General features: G+C 53.2%; 1 protein-coding gene across 2 annotated transcripts; it reads left to right on the top strand.

Annotated features, from left to right (window-relative positions):
* Positions 1–26,296, top strand: zfr (zinc finger RNA binding protein). Of its 2 annotated transcripts, none has more exons than XM_030370195.1 (20): positions 1–139; positions 323–404; positions 4,665–4,899; positions 5,385–5,517; positions 7,266–7,493; positions 7,585–7,829; positions 9,207–9,410; positions 9,790–10,042; positions 10,137–10,315; positions 10,547–10,666; positions 10,754–10,899; positions 11,687–11,852; positions 15,608–15,924; positions 16,130–16,280; positions 16,571–16,712; positions 19,117–19,199; positions 19,982–20,077; positions 21,441–21,552; positions 23,781–23,878; positions 25,390–26,296. In XM_030370195.1, the coding sequence occupies exons 1-20, from the start codon at positions 103–105 to the stop codon at positions 25,570–25,572; spliced, it is 3,210 nt and encodes a 1,069-aa protein (XP_030226055.1). In that variant the 5' UTR covers positions 1–102; the 3' UTR covers positions 25,573–26,296. The 2 variants fall into 2 exon arrangements, with proteins under 2 accessions (XP_030226055.1, XP_030226054.1); XM_030370194.1 differs by having other exon boundaries at positions 4,665–4,941.
* The last annotated feature ends 236 nt before the right edge of the window (positions 26,297–26,532 follow it).

Raw genomic sequence — 26,532 nt, 5'->3', positions numbered from 1 at the left:
GCCAATGCAGTATGCGCATGCGCACACACCACATATCCGAGTGCGACGCCAGTAGATAAACCTGCTGCCGAAGAGAGACGGACTGAAACGAGAAAAGGACCAATGATCCCCATATGTCCCGTGGTGTCGTTCACCTATGGTATGTATCTGCAGTATTATTATCATGTATTATCAGTGAGGGTGGAAGAACTGCCACCATGATTCCTGGCTGCATATAAAGGTGTCTCCGATGGATGTAGCCTGATGCTAACGGGAGCTTAGCTCGTTCCCATAGCGTCTAGCTTAGCGTGTAGCTTAGCATTGAGCCTGTCGTCTCCCGCAGTGCCCAGCCGGCTCGGTGAAGAGGCCAAGATGGCCACCGGCAACTACTTCGGCTTCACGCACGGCGCGGCTGCGCAGTACAGGTGAGAACCGTTCGTTTAAAAGGTTCGGGGGATGAATCTTTATTATTATTGTTTTAAATGTTAATTATTATTATTATTATTTTTTTTTGTTGTTTATGTTTCTCCTATCCCTAATTGGCCACTCTTTATATTCAAATGCTTTATTCAGCTGCTGTCCTCTCCACATTGGTTATGAATAAAAGATCCGTCCATCAGTATGTTCCCCTGTCACCATCTAACGCATCAGATCTGGGGAAGGGGTTACTTCATTCTTTAAAGGTGTAGTGTACAATTTTGTGGCATCTAGCTGAACTGACATTTTGGCAGATATTGTATCTTTATACATTATAGGGATTACTGTAAACAGTAGAGGCCACGTACACAGTAGAGGCCACCGTAGGCAGTAGAGGCCAGCGTGGACCGATGTGGGCTCCCCTGTATGTGGACTCATGGTTACCTCGGTCCGTCGGTCGGTCCGTCGGTCGGTCCGTCGGTCGGTCCGTCAGTCGGTCCATCAGTCGGTCAGACCACTAAAGTGCTCCATCGCTACATTCAGTATAGCTCCTGTGCTGCAGCACTTGTAGCTTTTCATTTCCAAAACATTAAAATTGGTTTTAACCGGTGGATGGATCGCCAGAGAAGGAAACTGGAAGATAGTTGGAGCATGTAACTGAAGGACTAGCTGCTTATTGGAAGATCGTTTTTGGATATAAGAGAAGCAGGGGTTGAGGAGAGAGGAAAGATGAGAAGAGAGGAAAGAGAAGAGGGGACTCTGTCTCTGTCCTCTTTACTCTGTCTCTGTCCTCTTTACTCTGTCTCTGTCCTCTTTACTCTGTCTCTGTCCTCTTTACTCTGTCTCTGTCCTCTTTACTCTGTCTCTGTCCTCTTTACTCTCTCTGTCCTCTTTACTCTGTCTCTGTCCTCTTTACTCTGTCTGTCCTCTTTACTCTGTCTCTGTCCTCTTTACTCTCTCTGTCCTCTTTACTCTGTCTCTGTCCTCTTTACTCTGTCTCTGTCCTCTTTACTCTGTCTCTGTCCTCTTTACTCTGTCTCTGTCCTCTTTACTCTCTCTGTCCTCTTTACTCTGTCTCTGTCCTCTTTACTCTGTCTCTGTCCTCTTTACTCTGTCTCTGTCCTCTTTACTCTGTCTCTGTCCTCTTTACTCTCTCTGTCCTCTTTACTCTGTCTCTGTCCTCTTTACTCTGTCTCTGTCCTCTTTACTCTGTCTCTGTCCTCTTTACTCTCTCTGTCCTCTTTACTCTGTCTCTGTCCTCTTTACTCTGTCTCTGTCCTCTTTACTCTGTCTCTGTCCTCTTTACTCTGTCTCTGTCCTCTTTACTCTGTCTCTGTCCTCTTTACTCTGTCTCTGTCCTCTTTACTCTCTCTGTCCTCTTTACTCTGTCTCTGTCCTCTTTACTCTGTCTCTGTCCTCTTTACTCTGTCTCTGTCCTCTTTACTCTGTCTCTGTCCTCTTTACTCTGTCTCTGTCCTCTTTACTCTCTCTGTCCTCTTTACTCTCTCTGTCCTCTTTACTCTGTCTCTGTCCTCTTTACTCTGTCTCTGTCCTCTTGACTCTGTCTCTGTCCTCTTTACTCTGTCTCTGTCCTCTTTACTCTCTCTGTCCTCTTTACTCTGTCTCTGTCCTCTTAACTCTGTCTCTGTCCTCTTTACTCTGTCTCTGTCCTCTTTACTCTCTCTGTCCTCTTAACTCTGTCTCTGTCCTCTTTACTCTGTCTCTGTCCTCTTTACTCTGTCTCTGTCCTCTTTACTCTCTCTGTCCTCTTTACTCTGTCTCTGTCCTCTTTACTCTGTCTCTGTCCTCTTTACTCTGTCTCTGTCCTCTTTACTCTCTCTGTCCTCTTGACTCTGTCTCTGTCCTCTTTACTCTGTCTCTGTCCTCTTTACTCTGTCTCTGTCCTCTTTACTCTCTCTGTCCTCTTTACTCTGTCTCTGTCCTCTTTACTCTGTCTCTGTCCTCTTAACTCGGTCTCTGTCCTCTTTACTCTGTCTCTGTCCTCTTTACTCTCTCTGTCCTCTTTACTCTGTCTCTGTCCTCTTTACTCTGTCTCTGTCCTCTTTACTCTCTCTGTCCTCTTTACTCTCTCTGTCCTCTTGACTCTGTCTCTGTCCTCTTTACTCTGTCTCTGTCCTCTTTACTCTCTCTGTCCTCTTTACTCTCTCTGTCCTCTTTACTCTGTCTCTGTTAGGGCTGTCAACGAATATTCGAAGTTCGAATATTCGTTCGAAATGTATCCAAAAACGCGAATTCGAACGTGAAAATTAATATTCGAATGTGAAAAAACACTCCCGCGGTACAAGCGCCTCTATCTGCTTTGTGAATGAGCCTCTGTCTGTTCGCGATGTCCCTCATAATATTCGAATGTGAAAAAACACTCCCGCGGTACAAGTGTAACAGACTAGTATTGTGAAGAGCGAATGTATTTTATCCCCTCGGGGTTTCCGTACTTGGATATAGGTATTCCAGCTCGGCTATGCCATTCAATAAGCATCCGAAGTAGAGCTCAGGGAGCTAGTAGTCTGGCTGGTGAAAGCTGCTATAACGCAATGTTCTCGGCAAAGTCCGAGACAGCTTTTTTTCTCTTTACTCTGTCTCTGTCCTCTTTACTCTCTCTGTCCTCTTTACTCTGTCTCTGTCCTCTTTACTCTGTCTCTGTCCTCTTTACTCTGTCTCTGTCCTCTTTACTCTGTCTCTGTCCTCTTTACTCTCTCTGTCCTCTTTACTCTGTCTCTGTCCTCTTTACTCTGTCTCTGTCCTCTTTACTCTGTCTCTGTCCTCTTTACTCTCTCTGTCCTCTTTACTCTGTCTCTGTCCTCTTTACTCTGTCTCTGTCCTCTTTACTCTGTCTCTGTCCTCTTTACTCTGTCTCTGTCCTCTTTACTCTGTCTCTGTCCTCTTTACTCTCTCTGTCCTCTTTACTCTCTCTGTCCTCTTGACTCTGTCTCTGTCCTCTTTACTCTGTCTCTGTCCTCTTTACTCTGTCTCTGTTAGGGCTGTCAACGAATATTCGAAGTTCGAATATTCGTTCGAAATGTATCCAAAAACGCGAATTCGAACGTGAAAATTAATATTCGAATGTGAAAAAACACTCCCGCGGTACAAGCGCCTCTATCTGCTTTGTGAATGAGCCTCTGTCTGTTCGCGATGTCCCTCATAATATTCGAATGTGAAAAAACACTCCCGCGGTACAAGTGTAACAGACTAGTATTGTGAAGAGCGAATGTATTTTATCCCCTCGGGGTTTCCGTACTTGGATATAGGTATTCCAGCTCGGCTATGCCATTCAATAAGCATCCGAAGTAGAGCTCAGGGAGCTAGTAGTCTGGCTGGTGAAAGCTGCTATAACGCAATGTTCTCGGCAAAGTCCGAGACAGCTTTTTTTTCATGAATCCGACCGGTGTGTAGTGCTGGCCCTTTCGCTGGCATGGTGGAAGACGTAGGCGACATGCATTTTTTTCTTTATCGATTTTAATAGGCCTTCTCGATAAATGGTAAGCAAAGCAAGGAACGTTACCACTTGCATACTTTGTAACATTCAGAAGCGGGCGTCTTCTTCAGATTACTATAGTTTGCGCGCTTGCAGGTGTGGTGGTGAAATGCAAGCGATACAAAGTTGTTTTAATTTGAACCATGGTTTTGTCGCATTATTGACATATTGACGGCAACTGCGTAAAATAGGCAACCAGATATTCGAATAGTTCGAATTCGTGATTTTTTTTTCCAAACGAACATTCGAATGTCATTTTTGAGCAATTTTGACAGCCCTAGTCTCTGTCCTCTTTACTCTCTCTGTCCTCTTTACTCTGTCTCTGTCCTCTTTACTCTGTCTCTGTCCTCTTTACTCTGTCTCTGTCCTCTTTACTCTGTCTCTGTCCTCTTTACTCCCTCTGTCCTCTTTACTCTGTCTCTGTCCTCTTTACTCTGTCTCTGTCCTCTTTACTCTGTCTCTGTCCTCTTTACTCTCTCTGTCCTCTTTACTCTGTCTCTGTCCTCTTTACTCTGTCTCTGTCCTCTTTACTCTGTCTCTGTCCTCTTTACTCTTAGCTCGACCGCTGTGGTTTCTTATTGGGTCTAGCTCAAGGATCTTTGAAAGGCCTTTGAAATCTCGTTGTTACCTGATATTTCCGGTTCCTTGACCGCCTCGCCCAACTCTTTTAGCTAATAAGCGACGGTTTCTGTGGTCAAACTCCCCCTCCAACTCCACCCCTTGACTCTCATTGGGCGAGGCCTTTTGAGTGACAGCCCCTCCTGCTGTGTTTCAGCCAGCAGCCGGGCGGGGGCGTGGCCTACACCCACCCATCCACGGTGGCGAGCTACACGGTGCACCAGGCCCCGGTGGCAGCCCACACCGTGGCGGCCGCCTACGCCCCCACCGCCGGGGCCGTGGCCGTAGCCCGGCCCGCGCCCGTCGCCGTGGCAGCCAGCGCCGCCGCCTACGGGAGCTACCAGCCCGCCCACGCCGCCACGGACTACGGCTACGCCCAGCGGCAGGCGGAGGTGCCCCCCCCACCGCCCCCCGTCACCTCCCAGAACTACCAGGTGAACCCAGGGTCAGGGGTCACGAACACCTGCAGCACAGCTAGGGTCAGAGGTCACCTGCATCACAGCTAGGGTCAGAGGTCACCTGCATCACAGCTAGGGTCAGAGGTCACCTGCAGCACAGCTAGGGTCAGGGGTCACCTGCATCACAGCTAGGGTCAGAGGTCACCTGCATCACAGCTAGGGTCAGAGGTCACCTGCAACACAGCTAGGGTCAGAGGTCACCTGCAACACAGCTAGGGTCAGAGGTCACCTGCAGCACAGCTAGGGTCAGAGGTCCTCTGCAACACGGCTAGGGTCAGAGGTCACCTGCTCATGTTAACTGTTAAGATGAGAATATAGGTCACGTGCTACTGCAGCCATACAGGGATTGGCTGATGAGGGGGGCTGTGTGTGTGTGTGTGTGTGTGTGTGTGTGTGTGTGTGTGTGTGTGTGTGTGTAGGACTCCTACTCCTACGTGCGCTCCACGGCCCCCGCGGTGGCCTACGACAGTAAGCAGTACTACCAGCAGCCCGTTGCCACGGCAGCAGTGGCGGCGCCGCAGCAGACAGCCGCAGAATCCTACTACCAGACAGGTGACCCCCCCAACGCACCACCCCTGTGCCCCCTCCTAACACACCTGTACCCCCCCTCCTAACACACCTGTGCCCCACCCTCCTAACACACCTGTACCCCCCCCTCCTAACACACCTGTACCCCCCCCCTCCTAACACACCTGTACCCCCTCCTAACACACCTGTACCCCCTCCTAACACACCTGTACCCCCTCCTAACACACCTGAACCCCCCCCTCCTAACACACCTGTACCCCCTCCTAACACACCTGTACCCCCCCCCCCCCTCCTAACACACCTGTACCCCCCTCCTAACACACCTGTACCCCCCTCCTAACACACCTGAACCCCCCCCCTCCTAACACACCTGAACCCCCCCCCCCTCCTAACACACCTGTACCCCCCTCCTAACACACCTGTACCCCCCTCCTAACACACCTGTACCCCCCCCCCTCCTAACACACCTGACCCCCCCCCCTCCTAACACACCTGAACCCCCCCCCCCTCCTAACACACCTGTACCCCCCCCCCTCCTAACACACCTGAACCCCCCCCCTCCTAACACACCTGAACCCCCCCCCTCCTAACACACCTGAACCCCCCCCCCCTCCTAACACACCTGTACCCCCCCCTCCTAACACACCTGTACCCCCCCCCCTCCTAACACACCTGTACCCCCCCCCCTCCTAACACACCTGAACCCCCCCCCTCCTAACACACCTGTACCCCCCCCCCTCCTAACACACCTGTACCCCCCCCCCTCCTAACACACCTGTACCCCCCCCTCCTAACCCACCTGTCCCCCCCCCCTCCTAACACACCTGTACCCCCTCCTAACACACCTGTACCCCCCCCCCTCCTAACACACCTGAACCCCCTCCTAACACACCTGAACCCCCTCCTAACACACCTGTACCCCCTCCTAACACACCTGTACCCCCCCCCTCCTAACACACCTGTACCCCCTCCTAACACACCTGTACCCCCCCCCTCCTAACACACCTGAACCCCCTCCTAACACACCTGTACCCCCTCCTAACACACCTGTACCCCCCCCCCTCCTAACACACCTGTACCCCCTCCTAACACACCTGAACCCCCTCCTAACACACCTGTACCCCCCCCCCCCTCCTAACACACCTGTACCCCCCCCCTCCTAACACACCTGTACCCCCCTCCTAACACACCTGTACCCCCCCCCTCCTAAAACACCTGTACCCCCCCTCCTAACACACCTGTACCCCCCCCCTCCTAACACACCTGTACCCCCCCCCCCCTAAAACACCTGTACCCCCCCCCCTCCTAACACACCTGTACCCCCCCCCTCCTAACACACCTGTACCCCCCCCCCCTCCTAACACACCTGTACCCCCCCCCCCTCCTAACACACCTGTACCCCCCCCCCTCCTAACACACCTGTACCCCCCCCCCTCCTAACACACCTGTACCCCCCCCCCTCCTAACACACCTGTACCCCCCTCCTAACACACCTGTACCCCCCCCCCCTCCTAACACACCTGTACCCCCCCCCTCCTAACACACCTGTACCCCCCCCCTCCTAACACACCTGTACCCCCCCCCCTCCTAACACACCTGTCCCCCCCCCCCTCCTAACACACCTGTACCCCCCCCTCCTAACACACCTGTACCCCCCCCCTCCTAACACACCTGTACCCCCCTCCTAACACACCTGTACCCCCCTCCTAACACACCTGTACCCCCCTCCTAACACACCTGTACCCGCTGACGGCCCCCTGTGTCTCCTGCAGCGCCCAAGCCGCTGTACACCCAGGGGGTCACCCCCTACACCCAGGGGGTCACCCCCTACACCCAGACCCGCCAGGTGACCGCCATCAAGCCGGCCGCCCCCAGCCCGGCCACCTCCACCTTCTCCATCTACCCCGTGGCCTCCACCGTCCAGCCCGGCCCCCCCGCCACCGTGGTGCCCGCCTACTCCCAAAGCCCCACCTACAGCACCAATGCCGTCACCTACTCTGGTAAGACCGTAGCACCACCTACACCACCTACAGCACCACCCAGCCCCTCCTCTGGCCCTGATGATGATGCGGATGCCCCCCCCCCCCTCAGGGACCTCCTACTCGGGCTACGAGGCGGCCATCTACTCGGCGGCGTCCAGCTACTACCAGCAGCAGCAGCAGCAGCAGCAGAAGCAGGCGGTGGCGGCGGTGGCGGCGACGGCCGCCTGGACCGGCAGCACCTTCACCAAGAAGCCCCCCCCCTTCCAGAGCAAGCAGCTGCGGCCTAAGCCCCCCCCCAAGCCCCCGCAGATCCACTACTGCGACGTGTGCAAGATCAGCTGTGCTGGCCCGCAGGTCAGTAGGGGTTAGACAGTACAGAGACGGGTCATTAAGGAGCAGGTAGGGGTTAGACAGTACAGAGACAGGTCATTAAGGAGCAGGTAGGGGTTAGACAGTACAGAGACAGGTCATTAAGGAGCAGGTAGGGGTTAGACAGTACAGAGACAGGTCATTAAGGAGCAGGTAGGGGTTAGACAGTACAGAGACAGGTCATTAAGGAGCAGGTAGGGGTTAGACAGTACAGAGACGGGTCATTAAGGAGCAGGGAGGGGTTAGACAGTACAGAGACAGGTCATTAAGGAGCAGGTAGGGGTTAGACAGTACAGAGACGGGTCATTAAGGAGCAGGGAGGGGTTAGACAGTACAGAGACGGGTCGTTAAGGAGCAGGTAGGGGTTAGACAGTACAGAGACGGGTCATTAAGGAGCAGGGAGGGGTTAGACAGTACAGAGACGGGTCGTTAAGGAGCAGGTAGGGGTTAGACAGTACAGAGACGGGTCATTAAGGAGCAGGTAGGGGTTAGACAGTACAGAGACGGGTCATTAAGGAGCAGGTAGGGGTTAGACGGTACAGAGACGGGTCACTAAGGAGCTGGTAGGGGTTAGACAGTACAGAGACAGGTCATTAAGGAGCAGGTAGGGGTTGGACAGTACAGAGACGGGTCATTAAGGAGCAGGTAGGGGTTAGACAGTACAGAGACAGGTCATTAAGGAGCAGGTAGGGGTTAGATGGTAATGACAGGTCATTAAGGAGCAGGTAGGGGTTAGACAGTACCGAGACGGGTCATTAAGGAGCAGGTAGGGGTTAGACAGTTCAGAGGCAGGTCATTAGGGGGGTTAAATGGGTCAATGAGGGGGTGAGACGGGTCATTAGGGGGTTAGACAGGTCATTAGGGGTTAGACGGGTCATTAGGGGGTTATACAGGTCATTAGGGGTTGGACGGGTCATTAGGGGGTTATACAGGTCATTAGGGGGTGAGACGGGTCATTAGGGGGTGAGACGGGTCATTAGGGGGTTAGACGGGTCATTAGGGGGTTATACAGGTCATTAGGGGGTGAGACGGGTCATTAGGGGTTAGACGGGTCATTAGGGGGTTATACAGGTCATTAGGGGGTGAGACGGGTCATTAGGGGGTGAGACGGGTCATTAGGGGGTGAGACGGGTCATTAGGGGGTGAGACGGGTCATTAGGGGGTGAGACGGGTCATTAGGGGTTAGACGGGTCATTAGGGGGTGAGACGGGTCATTAGGGGGTTAGACGGGTCATTAGGGGGTGAGACGGGTCATTAGGGGTTAGACGGGTCATTAGGGGGTTATACAGGTCATTAGGGGGTGAGACGGGTCATTAGGGGTTAGACAGTACGAAGGCTCACCAGCAGGCTGTGTTCTGACAGACGTACAAGGAGCACCTGGAGGGCCAGAAGCACAAGAAGAAGGAGGCGGCGCTGAAGGCGTCCCAGAGCTCCGCCTCGGCGGCGGGGGGCGGGACGGGCGCGGCCCGGGGCACCCAGAACCAGCTGCGCTGCGAGCTGTGTGACGTGTCCTGCACAGGGGCGGACGCTTACGCTGCGCACCTCCGCGGGGCCAAGCACCAGAAGGTAACGTTAACCACCCTAACCCCCCTCCTAGCCCCCTGTCTCCTAGCCCCCTGTCTCCTAGCCCCCTGTCTCCTAAACTGTCTCCTAACCCCCTGTCTCCTAGGACCCTGTCTCCTAGGACCCTGTCTCCTAGCCCCCCGTCTCCTAGCCCCCCCGTCTCCTAGCCCCCCGTCTCCTAGCCCCCCGTCTCCTAGCCCCCCGTCTCCTAGCCCCCCGTCTCCTAGCCCCCTGTCTCTTAGCCCCCTGTCTCCTATCCCCCTGTCTCTTAGCCCCCTGTCTCTTAGCCCCCTGTCTCCTAGCCCCCTGTCTCCTATCCCCTGTCCCCTAGCCCCCTGCTGGTCTCCTAGCCCCTTGCTGACCTGTGATTGGTTCCCACCAGGTGGTGAAGCTCCACACCAAACTGGGGAAGCCCATCCCCTCGACAGAGCCCAGCGTGGTGCCTCAGACCAGCACCGCCCCCTCCTCCACCAAGACCTCCACCTCCAGCCTGCCCGCCGCCTCCGCCCAGGCCTCCTCCAGCGCCCCCTACCTGAAGCCCGTGGCCATGGTGAGCGGAGCGGCAGGCAAGGCGCCCAGCTCCGCCGCCGCCGGCGCCGTGAAGAAGGTCGCCACGCCCAAGATCCACTTCGTTGGTGAGATGATGTTTGGATCTTTACCCAGAGAGCAGCCTGTGGGCGGGGGCCGGTCCTGGGCAGGACCCGGAGTCACCACGTCCGTCTGTTTCAGGGGGCAACAAGCTGCAGACCACGGCGAAGGCGGAGGAGCCCCGGGCGCCGGCGGCCCGGCCCCCCGCCCCCGCCGCCGCGCCCTCCAGCGAGCCCAAGAGCGAGGTGGCCGAGTCCCTGGCCGCGCTGGCCGTGCTGCAGAGCGAGGTGCAGCCCGTGGGACACGACTATGTGGAGGAGGTACCTGAGAGCTGTCCCCCACACACCTGAGAGCTGTCCCCCACACACCTGAGAGCTGTCCCCCACACACCTGAGAGCTGTCCCCCACACACCTGAGAGCTGTCCCCCACACACATTTTACATTCAACAAATATTCCCGTTCCCAATCCCAGGGATGACTCCCGGGTAGAGTCGTGCGTCTTGCTGTCAGACCAGTGGGGCTGTAGAGCGTAACCCTGTGCCTCCTCTCAGGTCCGTAACGATGAGGGTAAAGTCATCCGCTTCCACTGCAAGCTGTGTGAGTGCAGCTTCAACGACCCCAACGCCAAGGAGATGCACCTGAAGGGCCGGCGCCACCGGCTGCAGTACAAGGTGAGGAGAACCAGGAGGAGACGTCCCAGGAGGAGACGGACCAGGAGCTCTGGGGGCAGGGGCTGACCCGGTGTCTTGTGTTTCTAGAAAAAGGTGAACCCTGAACTCCAGGTGGAGGTGAAGCCAAGCATCCGCGCCCGCAAGGTCCAGGAGGAGAAGATGAGGAAGCAGATGCAGAAGGAGGAGTACTGGAGGAGGCGTGAGGAGGAGGAGCGCTGGAGGATGGAGATGAGGTGGGGGTACTGCCTGGAGGGGGTGGGTCTGGGTGGAGGTGTCTCTGGGTGGAGGTGTCTCTGGGTGGAGGTGTCTCTGGGAAGAGGTGTCTCTGGGAGGAGGTGGGTCTGGGTGGAGGTGGGTCTGGGTGGAGGTGGGTCTGGGTGGAGGTGTCTCTGGGTGGAGGTGGGTCTGGGTGGAGGTGGGTCTGGGTGGAGGTGGGTCTGGGTGGAGGTGGGTCTGGGTGGAGGTGTCTCTGGGTGGAGGTGTCTCTGGGTGGAGGTGGGTCTGGGAGGAGGTGTCTCTGGGTGGAGGTGTCTCTGGGTGGAGGTGTCTCTGGGTGGCGGTGTCTCTGGGTGGAGGTTTCTCTGGGTGGAGGTGTCTCTGGGTGGAGGTGGGTCTGGGAAGAGGTGTCTCTGGGTGGAGGTGGGTCTGGGTGGAGGTGTGTCTGGGTGGAGGTGTGTCTGGGTGGAGGTGTGTCTGGGTGGAGGTGTGTCTGGGAGGAGGTGTGTCTGGGAGGAGGTGTGTCTGGGAGGAGGTGTGTCTGGGAGGAGGTGTGTCTGGGAGGAGGTGTCTTTGGGTGGAGGTGTCTTTGGGTGGAGGTGTGTCTGGGTGGAGGTGTGTCTGGGTGGAGGTGTGTCTGGGAGGAGGTGTGTCTGGGTGGAGGTGGGTCTGGGTGGAGGTGCCTTTGGATGGAGGTGGGTCTGGGAGGAGGTGTCTCTGGGTGGAGGTGTGTCTGGGTGGAGGTGGATGGTGGTGGTGGAGGGTCAGCCTCCCAGTGTACTGATCCAGCTGTGGTTCTCCCAGGAGGTACGAGGAGGACATGTACTGGAGGCGCATGGAGGAGGAGCAGCACCACTGGGACGACCGGCGCCGCCTGCCCGACGGGGGCTACCTGCAGGGCCCCCCCGGCCCCCCCGGGCTGCTGGGGGTCCGCCCCGGCATGCCAGGCCCTCAGCCTCTGGGGCCAATGGTACGCCCGCCTCGACCTCACTGCCTCAGTGAGCCTCGACCCCACTGCCTCAGTGAGCCTCGACCTCACTGCCTCAGTGAGCCTCGACCCCACTGCCTTAAAGAGCCTCGACCTCACTGCCTCAGTGAGCCTCGACCCCGCTGCCTCAGTGAGCCTCGACCTCACTGCCTCAGTGAGCCTCGACCTCACTGCCTCAGTGAGCCTCGACCTCACTGCCTCAGTGAGCCTCGACCTCACTGCCTCAGTGTGCCTCGACCCCACTGCCTTAAAGAGCCTCGACCTCACTGCCTCAGTGAGCCTCGACCTCACTGCCTCAGTGAGCCTCGACCCCACTGCCTTAAAGAGCCTCGACCTCACTGCCTCAGTGAGCCTCGACCTCACTGCCTCAGTGAGCCTCGACCCCACTGCCTTAAAGAGCCTCGACCTCACTGCCTCAGTGAGCCTCGACCTCACTGCCTCAGTGAGCCTCGACCTCACTGCCTCAGTGAGCCTCGACCCCACTGCCTTAAAGAGCCTCGACCTCACTGCCTCAGTGAGCCTCGACCTCACTGCCTCAGTGAGCCTCGACCCCGCTGCCTCAGTGAGCCTCGACCTCACTGCCTTAAAGAGCCTCGACCTCACTGCCTCAGTGAGCCTCGACTTCACTGCCTCAGTGAGCCTCGACCCCACTGCCTTAAAGAGCCTCGACCTCACTGCCTCAGTGAGCCTCGACCTCACTGCCTCAGTGAGCCTCGACTAGAGGTCGACCGATATGGGTTTTTCTATAACCGATGCCGATGCCGATACTTAGAGGTCAGGGTTAACCGATAGCCGATATGGGCTGCCGATTTTTTTGGGCCGATTTTTAGGACCGATATCTAAAAGTTTTCCCATTAGTTTGCATGCTAAAGCGTCACACTAATAATAAGTAGATGCACACAATTGGTTTTAACATTTTTTAACATTTATTGAACTCTGACTTGAACCTTGAGTCATACATGCCAGTTTTGTTTGGGCGCAAGTGTTAACTGAAATATGAATTTCAAAGAAAAATTGAATAAATATTTTATAAATAAAATAAATTAACTTGGAAAATATAAAATAAATTAACTTGGAAAATATACAAATATGTTACATAAAAAATAAACAATACTGCAAACACACTAGCAACCAGCAACAAAATGAAAATGACATTTGACACAGTTTAAAGTGCATGTGTCAGTGTACAACTCCAATATTCTATTCACATTAAAACAATTACACACTAATTTAGAAAAATGGGTAAAAGAAACAAAACTTTCCCTTATGTGTTGTTTTTGTTTTCAACCTTTTGCTTTTAAAACCAAATTACCATAATCTAGCAGTAATCACACAAATACATAAATAACAAAATAACTGTCATGATGTACAGACTTGAAGGGCAATGCTAAACCCTTTGTGATTTCTCACATTCTTGACTATTAACGTTATACTACTTTACTGTGGACGTAGGCTATATACAGACATTGGTCTGAACACGTCACTTCATCAGGCTAACGATCCATTTTTATTCGCAAACACGTTGATAGAAACACACGCAGCTGCGCATGTTCTTGAGGTGAATTTTCTTTGATGTAAATTATGGCGAGTGGATAGTGCCAGGATTCCCTGGAGAAGGATAACAACGTGTGAAATGAACGTGTGGAGAAGCTACGCCGCCGCCGTGTGGAGAGGATATGCACGCCGCCGCCGTTGGGACTGGGGTTCGATTCCCAGTCTATATATATAATTTGTTCATTATTTTCTGTTATAATCTATCCAATGACTTGTTGATGAATAAGTTGATGACATTTTATAAAAAACGTTAGTTTTTATGTGTCAAAAAGACAAACTGTTTTAAAACGGATCTCAAAAAGGTTTTGATGATTGTATGGGCGTGATGTCACTTCATAGGGCAGAGGGGTATTCCACAAAGCCGGTTTTATCACATAACCGGGCAAATGAACCCAGGGTTTGCGGTAACCCTAGGGTTTCCGTTCCAAATTGAACACGGTATGTTAGTTTCTATAGCAACATATACTCTGAATCAAACCTGGTCGGACCAGGTTTTGTGCAGGTTAAGTTTGGAACATTGGGGATTTAAAGCTGCTTTCACCGCAGATTCCATGTGTTCACAATGGCATGCCCTTTTGATGAGAGCCCTGTTGATACCGGAGCGCCAATTATTCGTGCAATCCACCGGGAGAGAGACCACGGCTATATTCGGATGACTTTTTGCTGGAGAGCTACAGATTCTCACGCAAATCTTTAATATATTTAAATAGCCTTCTCTCTAGTTCAGGCGTTCTCACGGCGACGTAGGGTAGCAGGCGTCTTAGTGGCGACGAACTTATCCACACGTCGAGAGTAGACGTACATTTTGTCTGAATTTCCTTCTGTACGTCGCCGTGACACCGCCGCCGGTGGGCGGATCTTCCATGCCGTCGCCGTGACGTCGCTGCTGGTCTCTCGTCTGCAGTCCCAATCAATCCCATTCAAAATTTCACACGTTCCCACGGCGACGTAGGGTAGGCACACGGCGGCGGCGTAGCAGCTCCACACGTTGATTTCACACGTTGTTATCCTTCTCCAGGGAATCCTGGCACTATCCACTCGCCATAGTAAATAAGTTGGAAACTCGGCTATTGTCTGCGTCACCTAAACCACGCTTCTGAACAAATGTCATACACCGTTCTGAGCTGCTCCATGGCTGCTCTGTGTCTCCAAGCACGGAGCTGTCTGTGAGAGGGGCGGAGTAGCATAACGTAGCGCAACATAATGCCGCCTCCTCAACCCACGAACAGAGGGACATTTTTCGACTCCAATACAGGAAAATTTAAGCAGAACTCATAACATTTGGGCCAACATATTACTGTAAGCAAGCAAGCTGCTACTAGATTTCGAGCAAAGTCCTTCAAGCTAACAGCAAGGACAAGTTAACTGTGAGCCTGTGAACTCAATCAGCTGTAGCCTTAGGTTACAGCTCTCGACGGTTCAATGCTTTTCGTTTTTTTTTTTTTTTTTTTTCCTTTCACTAAGTGAAGCAACACTTCATAGTTTACTTGTAACATATATAACCTAGTAAATATGTTACCACCATACAACTTTGAAATTGCAGAATTTAAGCCTTACCTTATCTCCCAGGATTACAAGTTTTGGGTTGGGGTCCTTCACATGCGTTCTGCCGGTACCAATAACACGGGGCTGCCCGCGGACATGCCTGACTATAAATCGGCGCTACTAAACACAGATATCGGCCGATGCCGATAGATTAAAAAATGACAAATATCGGCCCGATACATCGGCCGACCGATATATCGGTCGACCTCTAGCCTCGACCCCACTGCCTCAGTGAGCCTCTATTCTATTGATCTAGTGTGGTAGTGATCTATTGATCTAGTGTGGTATTGATCGTGATCTATTGATCTAGTGTGGTATTGATCTTGATCTACTGATCTAGTGGTATTGATCGTGATCTAATGATCTGATCTGGTATTGATCGTGATCTATTGATCCAGTGGTATTGATCTATTGATCTAGTGTGGTATTGATCGTGATCTAGTGTGGTATTGATCGTGATCTATTGATCTAGTGTGGTATTGATCTAGTGTGGTATTGATCGTGATCTAATGATCTAGTGTGGTATTGATCGTGATCTATTGTTCTAGTGTGGTATTGATCGTGATCTATTGATCTAGTGTGGTATTGATCGTGATCTATTGATCTAGTGTGGTATTGATGAGTGCTGCCTCCTGCAGCCCCCCCGGCGGCCAGACTCCTCTGACGACCGCTACGTGATGACGAAGCACGCCGCCATCTACCCCTCGGAGGACGAGCTGCAGGCCATCCAGAAGATCGTCTCCATCACAGAGCGCGCCCTGAAGCTGGTGTCTGACATCATCACGGACCAGGACAAGGAGGTGAACCCGGAGAAGGGCCAGGAGAAGAGCCAGGAGAAGAGCCAGGAGAAGAGCCAGGAGAAGAGCCAGGAGAAGAGCCAGGAGAAGAGCCAGGAGAAGAGCCAGGAGAAGAGCCAGGAGAAGAGCCAGGAGAAGACGGACTCGCCCAAAGACAGGTGAGTCTTCACTGTGTTACAGGGTTACTGTGAAGTACTCTTATAGAGGTTAACTATGGGCATCAGAAACACAACGTGTGTGTGTGTGTGTGTGTGTGTGTGTGTGTGTGTGTGTGTGTGTGTGTGTGTGTGTGTGTGTGTGTGTGTGTGTGTGTGTGTGTGTGTGTGTGTGTGTGTGTGTGTGTGTGTGTGTGTGTGTGTGCAGGGCCCTAAAGGGGGTGATGAGGGTGGACGTCCTGGCTAAGGGGCTGCTCCTGCGCGGGGACCAGAAGGTGAACCTGGTGCTGCTGTGCTGGGAGAGGCCCACCCAGCGCCTGCTGAGCCGTATCGTGGAGCACCTGCCGGCGCAGCTCACGGTACCCCTGCTTTAAAGAGTTCATCTGCTTGAGTTGGGGCAAACCACAGGCCGATCCCAGAGGGGTGCGAGGTCCCTTTGTGTGGAGGTGAAGGTGCACCAGCTGCTAGGGGGGGAACTCGTGGGCGACCCGCTGCAGAGGTCAAAGGTCTCCTCCTTCAGACAGGCGACAGTGGGCTCATAGTCTTGAGGCCCAACTTTCCTGACGCTGTCGACGGCGGACTGTGAGAACTGTTGCTGGTCGTGTGCGGGGGAATGACGTATCCTGAGCCTGTCGTTGCGGTTCTGCAGGTGGTGACGCCAGAGAAGTACGAGGTGAAGGGTTCCGTCGAGGAAGCCGCCATCATCCTCACTTCCTGTTCAGAGCCGAAGATGCAAGTGACCATCACCCTGACGTCGCCCGTCATCAGAGAGGACGGAGTCCAGGACGGAGGTTGGAGACGTCCCTGCAGTCTCTCCCGCTTCCCTCTACACCCCCCGTCCCTCCCTCTTCTCTCTCTACACCCCCCGTCTCTCTCTCCCCTGCTCTATATCTATCTATATATCTCTATCTCTATATATCTCTATCTCTATTTATATATTAAAATCAATCTGATCTAATGGGTCAATGTATTGAATCAGACTCTTAAGAGCAGCTCCCTGGTGGCACGTCACATTTCAGCCATTTTATCTCCTCTAGTTTCTTCTCATGTGTGCGTCAGGCTCTTACTGTAGACAACGAGAAGCTTCCCGGAGGCCCTCAGAGGGTGATGTTCGTAGGCTCCGAGCGTCTGGACCTTCTTCTGGAGTCCCTTTCTTCATCATACCTGCAAACTCGTCGCCTTTCGCTGAAATTCACCACGCTGGCAGAAAAGTTTGATCCATTTTGAACCAGTGGTTGTTCTATTATGAGATCCTGACCACAGCCTCCACCCTGATGGTGTCTGTTGGGAGCGTATCATCATTACTCCTGGACTGAACCAGCACGTGGGTAGAGTGGTGGACGGGCTATGACCTCTGAACCCCTGTAGAGGCATGCTGGAGGCCGAGGAGAGCTCCTCATTGTCTCCCAGGAGCCTCACCTAGAACAGGTCACTGCAGGCTCTGACATCTTGTTTGCAGTACTGCGGTATCAAAGGCAGTTTAAAAGAAGGATGAGAAACGCTAGTTTAGCACATTTGATGTTCCGTGAACTTATCTTCTCGTCTCTATCGCGAGTTTGCAGGTGTGATTACTAAAAGCATTGATATGCACCGACTACAGTCCACTCAGGAACCCTGAAGCCATCCTTATTGAACGCCTGTTTCTACCGATTCAATGAGACGTAGAATGTGCAGTTTGAACAGTGCCAGCAGTGACTGCCTTAGGGCCCCGCTCTATAACTGATCTCTTAAATGCTCTCCTGAAACCAAGCATGATCAGTGTCTGCATTGTGTCAGTGTAGACCTCCTGGGATTGGGTTTCCTCGTAGTGCTAATGCATCTCAGCTGCTTCTAGACGTCCACAGACGCTCCGGTGGAGTCCAGAGGCCGTCTTAACTTGAGAACCTGGTGTGAAACTCCAACTTCACGATTAACTGCAAAGTTTCTCTGATTGTACTTTGTGGCAAAGTTTGAATTGTGCGCCATTTTCTCAATTTAGGACTCCACTTAGGATGCAAGGAGCCGGGGTCGGGCCTCCGCAGGAAACGAACGTAGCTCGTTGTCCGACCGCTGGACGCGCTCAGAGCACTCCCTCAGTCTCAACACAACCTCTCACTAATCAGGCCTCAATCAGAAACGGCTCTCAAAATCACCCCCTTTTTCCAAACACTGAGAGCCCTTCTTACAAAGCACCGTGTCCGGCTAGGATCAGGTGGGCTAAGACGGGCCATCAGGTGATCAGGGCGAGGGGTTGTGAAGGAGGGGGTCTGACGTGTTGACGACTGACTGGGTGTGCATGCAGCGACCTCCTGACCCTGCGCCTTCTGGGGCCTTAAAGTGTTCTTTCCTTTCCAGCACGCATCGCTGCCTCGTGTCTCCTAGTCCAGCCTAAAGCCTCTCAAACAAACCTTAGTGACTCCCAGTGTCTCCGGAAGGGTTTCTGACCAAGGTCCCCCCAATCACCCCTCAGAACACTTTGCCACACCTACCGTCACACACCTGCTGCTCCCACACACACCATCACCCCCAACCTGCAACGGGTTAGGGATACCAGACATGGGGGGTTAGGGTTGGTAACATGTGATGAGTTAGTTAGACCGGGCTAAGTACCACTATACATCTGATGGGTTAGTTAGTCCGGGGTTAGTACCACGAGACATGTGATGGGTTAGTTAGTCTGGGGTTAGTACCACGAGACATGTGATGGGTTAGTTAGACCGGGGTTAGTACCACGAGACATGTGATGGGTTAGTAAGACCGGGGTTAGTACCACGAGACATGTGATGGGTTAGTACCACGAGACATGTGATGGGTTAGTTAGACCGGGGTTAGTACCACGAGACATGTGATGGGTTAGTTAGACCGGGGTTAGTACCACGAGACATGTGATGGGTTAGTAAGACCGGGGTTAGTACCACGAGACATGTGATGGGTTAGTACCACGAGACATGTGATGGGTTAGTTAGACCGGGGTTAGTACCGCGAGACATGGGATGGGTTAGTACCACTAGACATGTGATGGGTTAGTTAAACCGGGGTTAGTACCATGGGGGACGGGGTGAGTGCCATGCTAGGTGCACCAGACACTGATCAGACTCAGGGATTCTTTGGTATGTGTGGCAAAGTGTTTCATCATGTTTGTTCTGGACCTGGTCAAACACCCATTCCTACTCCTCCTCTTCCTCACCCCTCTTGACAATTGGATCCGTGTTGTAGAGACGGGGAGCGACCCGGCACACCTGGACGGGCACAAATGCCTCTCGGCTCTGGCAGCCCTGCGTCACGCCAAGTGGTTCCAGGTTGGAGCTTCCTTTACTTCCTTGTTGTAGCCTTATGTGATGAGGTCCGCCTTTCATTCTTTACATTTTGGTCTTTTTCATTTTAAACACTGCGATTGAAACCCCCCAAAATTACTTTATTCTAAGACGATATATTCAAGGATGCCAACTTTTTTTTAAAGTTTTTTTAAACATGACAAGTTAAGGTCTTCACACCATTCCAGTGAACCGCTGCATTACAACATGGCTGGCATCCTTGTCTCCCCCCGCCATCGGTAGGCCGTATTGTAGCTGCTGTGACTCCATAAGGCTGCAGGATGATGAGTCTCATGGATAAGGTTCATGTCTGTACTGTGACAACGGTAGGATAGGGACTGGGGGAGCGCAGGGGCCAGTCTGCCGGGCGTCACTGGGTGCTAGACCTCAGGCAGAGTGCCCCTCTGCCCCCCCCCCCCGGCCCCTATCCTCCCCCAGGTCCCCCCAGTGTGGCCCTGGGAGCTCCTGGGTCAACCTGTGGTCAGAGTTTAGAAGATGCCAAGGAAGGCATCGTCCTCCTTCAACATCTTGCAAACTTTGAACTGATACTAACGACAAGGTGCCATGGTGCTGAGACTGGTGGCTGAATGTACACTAGTAAACTCTTTACTAGTTACTCTAAAACCAGCTGAGCAGCTCTGATACCAGTAGTGAGTGAGTGTGTGTGTGTGTGTGTGTGTGTGTGAGAGTGTTTGTGAGAGTGTGTGTGTGTGTGTGTGAGTGTGCACGCCTCACTGGCCTGAACTAACTGTGTACTGCATCACAAGGCTAGAGCCAATGGCCTCCAGTCCTGCGTCATCATCATCCGGATCCTGAGGGACCTCTGCCAAAGGGTCCCCACCTGGGCCTCCTTCCCCGGCTGGGTGAGTGCTCCTGGCAGCTCCTCTGTTCTCCTTACACCTCCTCACTGCTCCTCACTGGTGCTCAGCCCACCTCAGAGCTCCTCTGTTCTCCTTACACCTCCTCAATGCTCCTCACTGGTGCTCAGTGCACCTCAGAGCTCCTCTGTTCTCCTTACACCTCCTCAATGCTCCTCACTGGTGCTCAGTGCACTCAGAGCTCCTCTGTTCTCCTTACACCTCCTCAATGCTCCTCACTGGTACTCAGTGCACTCAGAGCTCCTCTGTTCTCCTTACACCTCCTTACTGCTCCTCACTGGTGCTCAGTGCACTCAGAGCTCCTCTGTTCTCCTTACACCTCCTCAATGCTCCTCACTGGTACTCAGTGCACCTCAGAGCTCCTCTGTTCTCCTTACACCTCCTTACTGCTCCTCACTGGTGCTCAGTGCACCTCAGAGCTCCTCTGTTCTCCTTACACCTCCTTACTGCTCCTCACTGGTGCTCAGTGCACTCAGAGCTCCTCTGTTCTCCTTACACCTCCTTACTGCTCCTCACTGGTGCTCAGTGCACCTCAGAGCTCCTCTGTTCTCCTTACACCTCCTCACTGCTCCTCACTGGTGCTCAGTGCACTCAGAGCTCCTCTGTTCTCCTTACACCTCCTCACTGCTCCTCACTGGTGCTCAGCCCACCTCAGAGCTCCTCTGTTCTCCTTACACCTCCTCACTGCTCCTCACTGGTACTCAGTGCACCTCTGTGCTCCTCTGTTCTCCTTACACCTCCTCACTGGTGCTCAGTGCACCTCAGAGCTCCTCTGTTCTCCTTACACCTCCTCACAGCTCCTCACTTGTGCTCAGTGCTCCTTACACCTCCTCACTGGTGCTCAGTGCACCTCAGAGCTCCTCTGTTCTCCTTACACCTCCTCACAGCTCCTCACTTGTGCTCAGTGCTCCTTACACCTCCTCACTGGTGCTCAGTGCACCTCAGAGCTCCTCTGTTCTCCTTACACCTCCTCACTGCTCCTCCATCTCTGTAGGTAGCCTCTCTAGAAACATCTCTTAATGCATCCCAGTAACCAACTCGTTATCAATCCCAGTACCACAAAGGACACTGATCAAATAACATCCCACTGTTTAGCGTGTGAAGCAGAATGATTGCACCAAAACAAAACCTTCCCTCATATTGTTTATGTTACAGCTCTAGACCCTGGGGCTCCCCAGTTAGTTGTTTTGGGTCTTCTTGTGAATGCGTTAGTTATGGTAGGGTGAGGGTAAGTTATGGTAGGGTGAGGGTTAGTGATGGTATGGGGGGCCCTGAGCTCTGGGGGGTCCTCCACCCTCTGATGACGGAGGTCTGGGCGGTGGCTGACGGTGTCTTCCTCCTCCTCCAGGCCATGGAGCTCCTGGTGGAGAAGGCCATCAGCAGCGCCTCCGGCCCGCTGAGCCCCGGGGACGCCCTGCGCCGCGTGTTCGAGTGCATCTCCTCCGGGATCCTCCTGTCTGGTAGGTCCTAGACCCTCTAGACCAGGGGTACTCAAGTAGAAATGATGAGGGGCCACAAATTTTTTTTTCAGTGACTCAAGGGGCCGGTCGGTATACGTGTGACTGAGGCCGATATATGCTCAGTTTTAGACGTAACGCGTAAGCACGTAAGATACATAACCCCCCCTTGCGCGGTAAAATATCCCCCTTACTTGCTTAAGTGCGTCGGCCAAAATTCCTGACAATGCGACTGAAACACACCCTACGCAGCTCGCAAAGACTGTGATTGGCCAGCTAACCACATCCTTTCAGGAGTCTCACATTTCCGGTTTTACAGCATAATAGCGCCATTTTTAAAAGGCCGTGACAGAAGCGAATGAAGAATTTTGAAGAAGGAGAAGAAGAAAACACAAGAACGAATTATGATAATTATAAATATAAACAAGCCAGCGATTTCCACTTCCACGCCCACAGATTCGTTCGTTGCTCCCCCTACTGTTCTGGCGGAGAATCCCCTTGCAACACGCGCAATCCTTAAGGAACCTTAAAGGAACCGTAAATCAAAACTTGTCTAAAACAAGTCCCTTGTGTAAATTACGTGCTTACGTCTCTGCGTCTAAAACGACCCTAAATCGGCCTTGACTGCTGCTGAGATGGACTGTCTGCCTCGAGTTTGGGAGGGCTGGAGCGGTCTGTGGGCTGGAGTGCTATCTGTTTATCGTTGCAACCCCCAGCCTCGTATTGAGATCGCGGCGCGCGGTTTCAAAATAAGAGCGCCCAACACGATTTTTTTTTTTTTTTTTTTTTTATTTTTTTTTAATAATTAAAAAAACTTTTCAAAACAGCTCGAGGGCCATTAATAGACACCCCGCGGGCCACAAAAGGCCCGCGGGCCGCTACTTGAGTATGACTGCTCTAGACCCTCCTGGCAGGTCCTAGACCCCCTGGTAGGTCCTAGACCCTCTAGACCCTCCTGGCAGGTCCTAGACCCCCTGGTAGGTCCTAGACCCTCTAGACCCTCCTGGCAGGTCCTAGACCCCCTGGTAGGTCCTAGACCCCCTAGACCCTCCTGGTAGGTCCTAGACCCCCCTGGTAGGTCCTAGACCACCCTGGTAGGTCCTAGACCACCCTGGTAGGTCCTAGACCCTCTAGACCCTCCTGGCAGGTCCTAGACCCTCCTGGTAGGTCCTAGACCACCCTGGTAGGTCCTAGACCCTCCTGGCAGGTCCTAGACCCCCTGGTAGGTCCTAGACCCTCCTGGCAGGTCCTAGACCCCCTGGTAGGTCCTAGACCCCCTAGACCCTCCTGGTAGGTCATAGACCCTCTAGACCCTCCTGGCAGGTCCTATACCCTCCTGGTAGGTCCTAGTCCACCCTGGTAGGTCTTAGACCCTCTAGACCCTCCTGGCAGGTCCTAGACCCTCCTGGTAGGTCCTAGACCACCCTGGTAGGTCCTAGACCCTCCTGGCAGGTCCTAGACCCCCTGGTAGGTCCTAGACCCTCTAGACCCTCCTGGTAGGTCCTAGACCCCCCTGGTTGGTCCTAGACCCTCCTGGTAGGTCCTAGACCCCCATGCTAGGTCTAAACCCTCCTGGTAGGTCCTAGACCCTCCTGGTAGGTCCTAGACCCTCCTGGAAGGTCTAGACCCTCGTGGTAGGTCCTGGAAGGTCTAGACCCTCGTGGTAGGTCCTAGACCCTCTAGACCCTCCTGGAAGGTCTAGACCTTCCTGTTAGGTCCTAGACTCTCCTGGTAGGTCCTAGACTCTCCTGGTAGGTCCTAGACCACCCTGGTAGGTCCTAGACCCTCTAGACCCTCCTGGTATGTCCTAGACCCCCTGGTAGGTCCTAGACCCTCCTGGTTGGTCATAGACCACCCTGGTAGGTCCTAGACCCTCTAGACCCTCCTGGTAGGTCCTACACCACCCTGGTAGGTCCTAGACCCTCCTGGAAGGTCCAAGACCCTCCCTCTAGGGTGCTGTATTGAGGTTTGTGTAATGATGCGGGGGTGTAACGATGTGGGTGGTGTAATGATGCGGGGGTGTAACGGTGCAGGTGGTGTAACGTGTAATAATGCGGGTGGTGTAACGATGAGGGTGGTGTAACGTGTAATAATGCGGGTGGTGTAGCGATGAGGGTGGTTAACGTGTAATGATGCGGGTGGTGTAGCGATGCGGGTGGTGTAGCGATGCGGGTGGTGTAACGATGAGGGCGGTGTAGCAATGCGGGTGGTGTAATGATGGTGTCCTACAGGGGGTCCTGGTCTCCTGGACCCGTGTGAGAAGAACCCCAGCGACACGCTGACCTCCATGCAGGAGCAGCACCGGGAGGACATCACCTCCAGCGCCCAGGTACCCCCCTCCCCCCCCACCCCCTCCCCCTCAACCCCCAACCCCGGGGTTCAGCTTCTAGAGGAGCTTTACTGACTCCAGATGTCCTAGAGCTCTACTGACTCCAGGTGTTCTAGAGGAGCTCTACTGACTCCAGGTGTTCTAGAGGAGCTTTACTGACTCCAGATGTCCTAGAGCTCTACTGAGTCCAGGGGCCGGTTGCACCAACTGGGCGTAACTAAGACTGGTCGTAACTGCTAAGTAGGTCTTAGTTACGACCTGGCGTTAGAATGGAACTAACGCCGGTTGCACCAACGGGACTTACGCCTGGTCTTAACTACGCCCGGTCTTAGCCATGCGCGGCCATGTGAATGTTCCATGGTATGCGCATATCACCGCGTTGCTAGGATACCTCGTGACAACAGCTGTATACTATTTTACTTGACATGCTGTTGGACACCGAAATAAATAATTCATTCGTTCACTCATTGTCATTCATCAATTGTGTTAATTCCTAACAATAAAACACTGCAAACGAATATAATTAAAATATGTATTTGTAATGTCTGGTTTACGACGAGCAGGCATTTAGACGGGAATGGTTCTGTAGGAGAGATTTGTTTAATGTGTCGGCCTATATAAAACATATAAACATAGTTAAAACAACATTCACAACTGATTATAAGTTGAGAACGGACTAATCGGCCAGCGATATCTTCCCGACAGGCAGTCGATCTGTGAACACTGATCATATCGCCGGCTGTGCTTTGAAATGCAGTTTAGCGAAGCGTTGCAAGGATGGTGGTAAAGCTGCATTGGATTGGATGTAATTGCTATAGAAACAGCCTGGAATTTCAACTCTACGCCTGCCCCTGACCAGGCGTAGGATTTACGCCTGGTCTTAGTGAAAAGAACGCTAAGCCCAGTTGGTGCAACCGGCGTAACGGTTAGGTTGGACTTAGAACGCCAAGTTACGACCAGGCGTAGTTACGACCAGGCTTACGCCCAGTTGGTGCAACCGGCCCCAGGTGTTCTCGAGGAGCTCTACTGACTCCAGGTGTTCTAGAGGAGCTCTACTGACTCCAGGTGTTCTAGAGGAGCTCTACTGACTCCAGGTGTTCTAGAGGAGCTCTACTGACTCCAGGTGTTCTCGAGGAGCTCTACTGACTCCAGGTGTTCTCGAGGAGCTCTACTGACTCCAGGTGTTCTCGAGGAGCTCTACTGACTCCAGGTGTTCTCGAGGAGCTCTACTGACTCCAGGTGTTCCCGAGGAGCTCTACTGACTCCAGGTGTTCTAGAGGAGCTCTACTGACTCCAGGTGTTCTAGAGGAGCTCTACTGACTCCAGGTGTTCTCGAGGAGCTCTACTGACTCCAGGTGTTCTAGAGGAGCTCTACTGACTCCAGGTGTTCTAGAGGAGCTCTACTGACTCCAGGTGTTCTAGAGGAGCTCTACTGACTCCAGGTGTTCTAGAGGAGCTCTACTGACTCCAGGTGTTCTAGAGGAGCTCAGACGTGTGCTTCTCTCTTCCAGTTCGCGCTGCGTCTCCTGGCCTTCCGTCAGATCCACAAGGTCCTTTGCATGGACCCCCTGCCCCAGATGAACCCGCGCTTCAGCGTGCGCAACCAGCGCAAGCGTCGCCGGGACAACAGCGAGGGCACGGACAGCCTGGAGGGCGAAGGCAAGAAGGACAAGAAGGACTTCGAGGGGTTCTGAGCCTCCTCAGTCTATTAAAGCTGGTTGAGCGTTGGATAACGTCTGGGAAGTGTGTGCTGAGCCCTTCCTGTCCTCCGCACTGTCACTCATCAGTTACTGTTTCTTATCCTTTCAGGAGTTATTTTATTGAGTTTTTGTGCAGCTGAGAGTCGTGACTCCAGCTGTGGTCGTGACTCCAGCTGCGGTCGTGACTCCAGCTGCGGTCGTGACTCCAGCTGCGGTCGTGACTCCAGCTGCGGTCGTGACTCCAGCTGCGGTCGTGACTCCAGCTGCGGTCGTGACTCCAGCTGCGGTCGTGACTCCAGCTGCGGTCGTGACTCCAGATGTTCCGATTGTTCCCCGGGGGAGGGTTCGGGTCAGGGGGACGTGGGCTCTGAACGGGGTCTGTTCGCTCCTTTTTTCCTCCGACGGTCTGATATTATTTCTCATGGCGAGTTAGAGGCGGTTGTGTTCTGAAGAAAGGCTCCTGATGAGTCCTGATATATTGTAATATTCCTATAATCTACTCCTCATGGAAAGCTTTGGTTCTGAAGCATGGCTCCCGTCAATGTGTTTTTGGTTTTAGTTTTAATATAGAAGTCTCCTTAATGCTCTGTAGTTCATATGAAGATCTTTAAGTTAAAAAGTGATTACAATAGAAGTATGATGTTGTAATTGTGGTTTGCGGTCCGCTCCTCAATGTGTTCTCTGCCACAGCAGAATTAAACATTTACCAATGAAACTGCTTTCCTTGCCTCTCTGCGGAACGGTTCACACTTAACTTCAATAATATGACATAAACATATAATAAAACGAACATGGGAGAACAGCTGGGAGAGCCGCACGGGGTGTTTCCAACCAATGGCAGCGCTGCGTGAGGGAACAGGGGCGTAGCCAACCAATGGCAGCGCTGGGAGATTCGACAGGGGCGTAGCCAACCAATGGCAGCGCTGCGTGAGGGAACAGGGGCGTAGCCAACCA

The sequence above is a fragment of the Gadus morhua genome, chromosome 11 (assembly GCF_902167405.1).
Source record: "Gadus morhua chromosome 11, gadMor3.0, whole genome shotgun sequence".
NCBI classification, from domain to species: domain Eukaryota; kingdom Metazoa; phylum Chordata; class Actinopteri; order Gadiformes; family Gadidae; genus Gadus; species Gadus morhua.
Note: the sequence above shows the minus strand (reverse complement) of the source record. Positions and strands in the feature narration are given on the sequence as shown.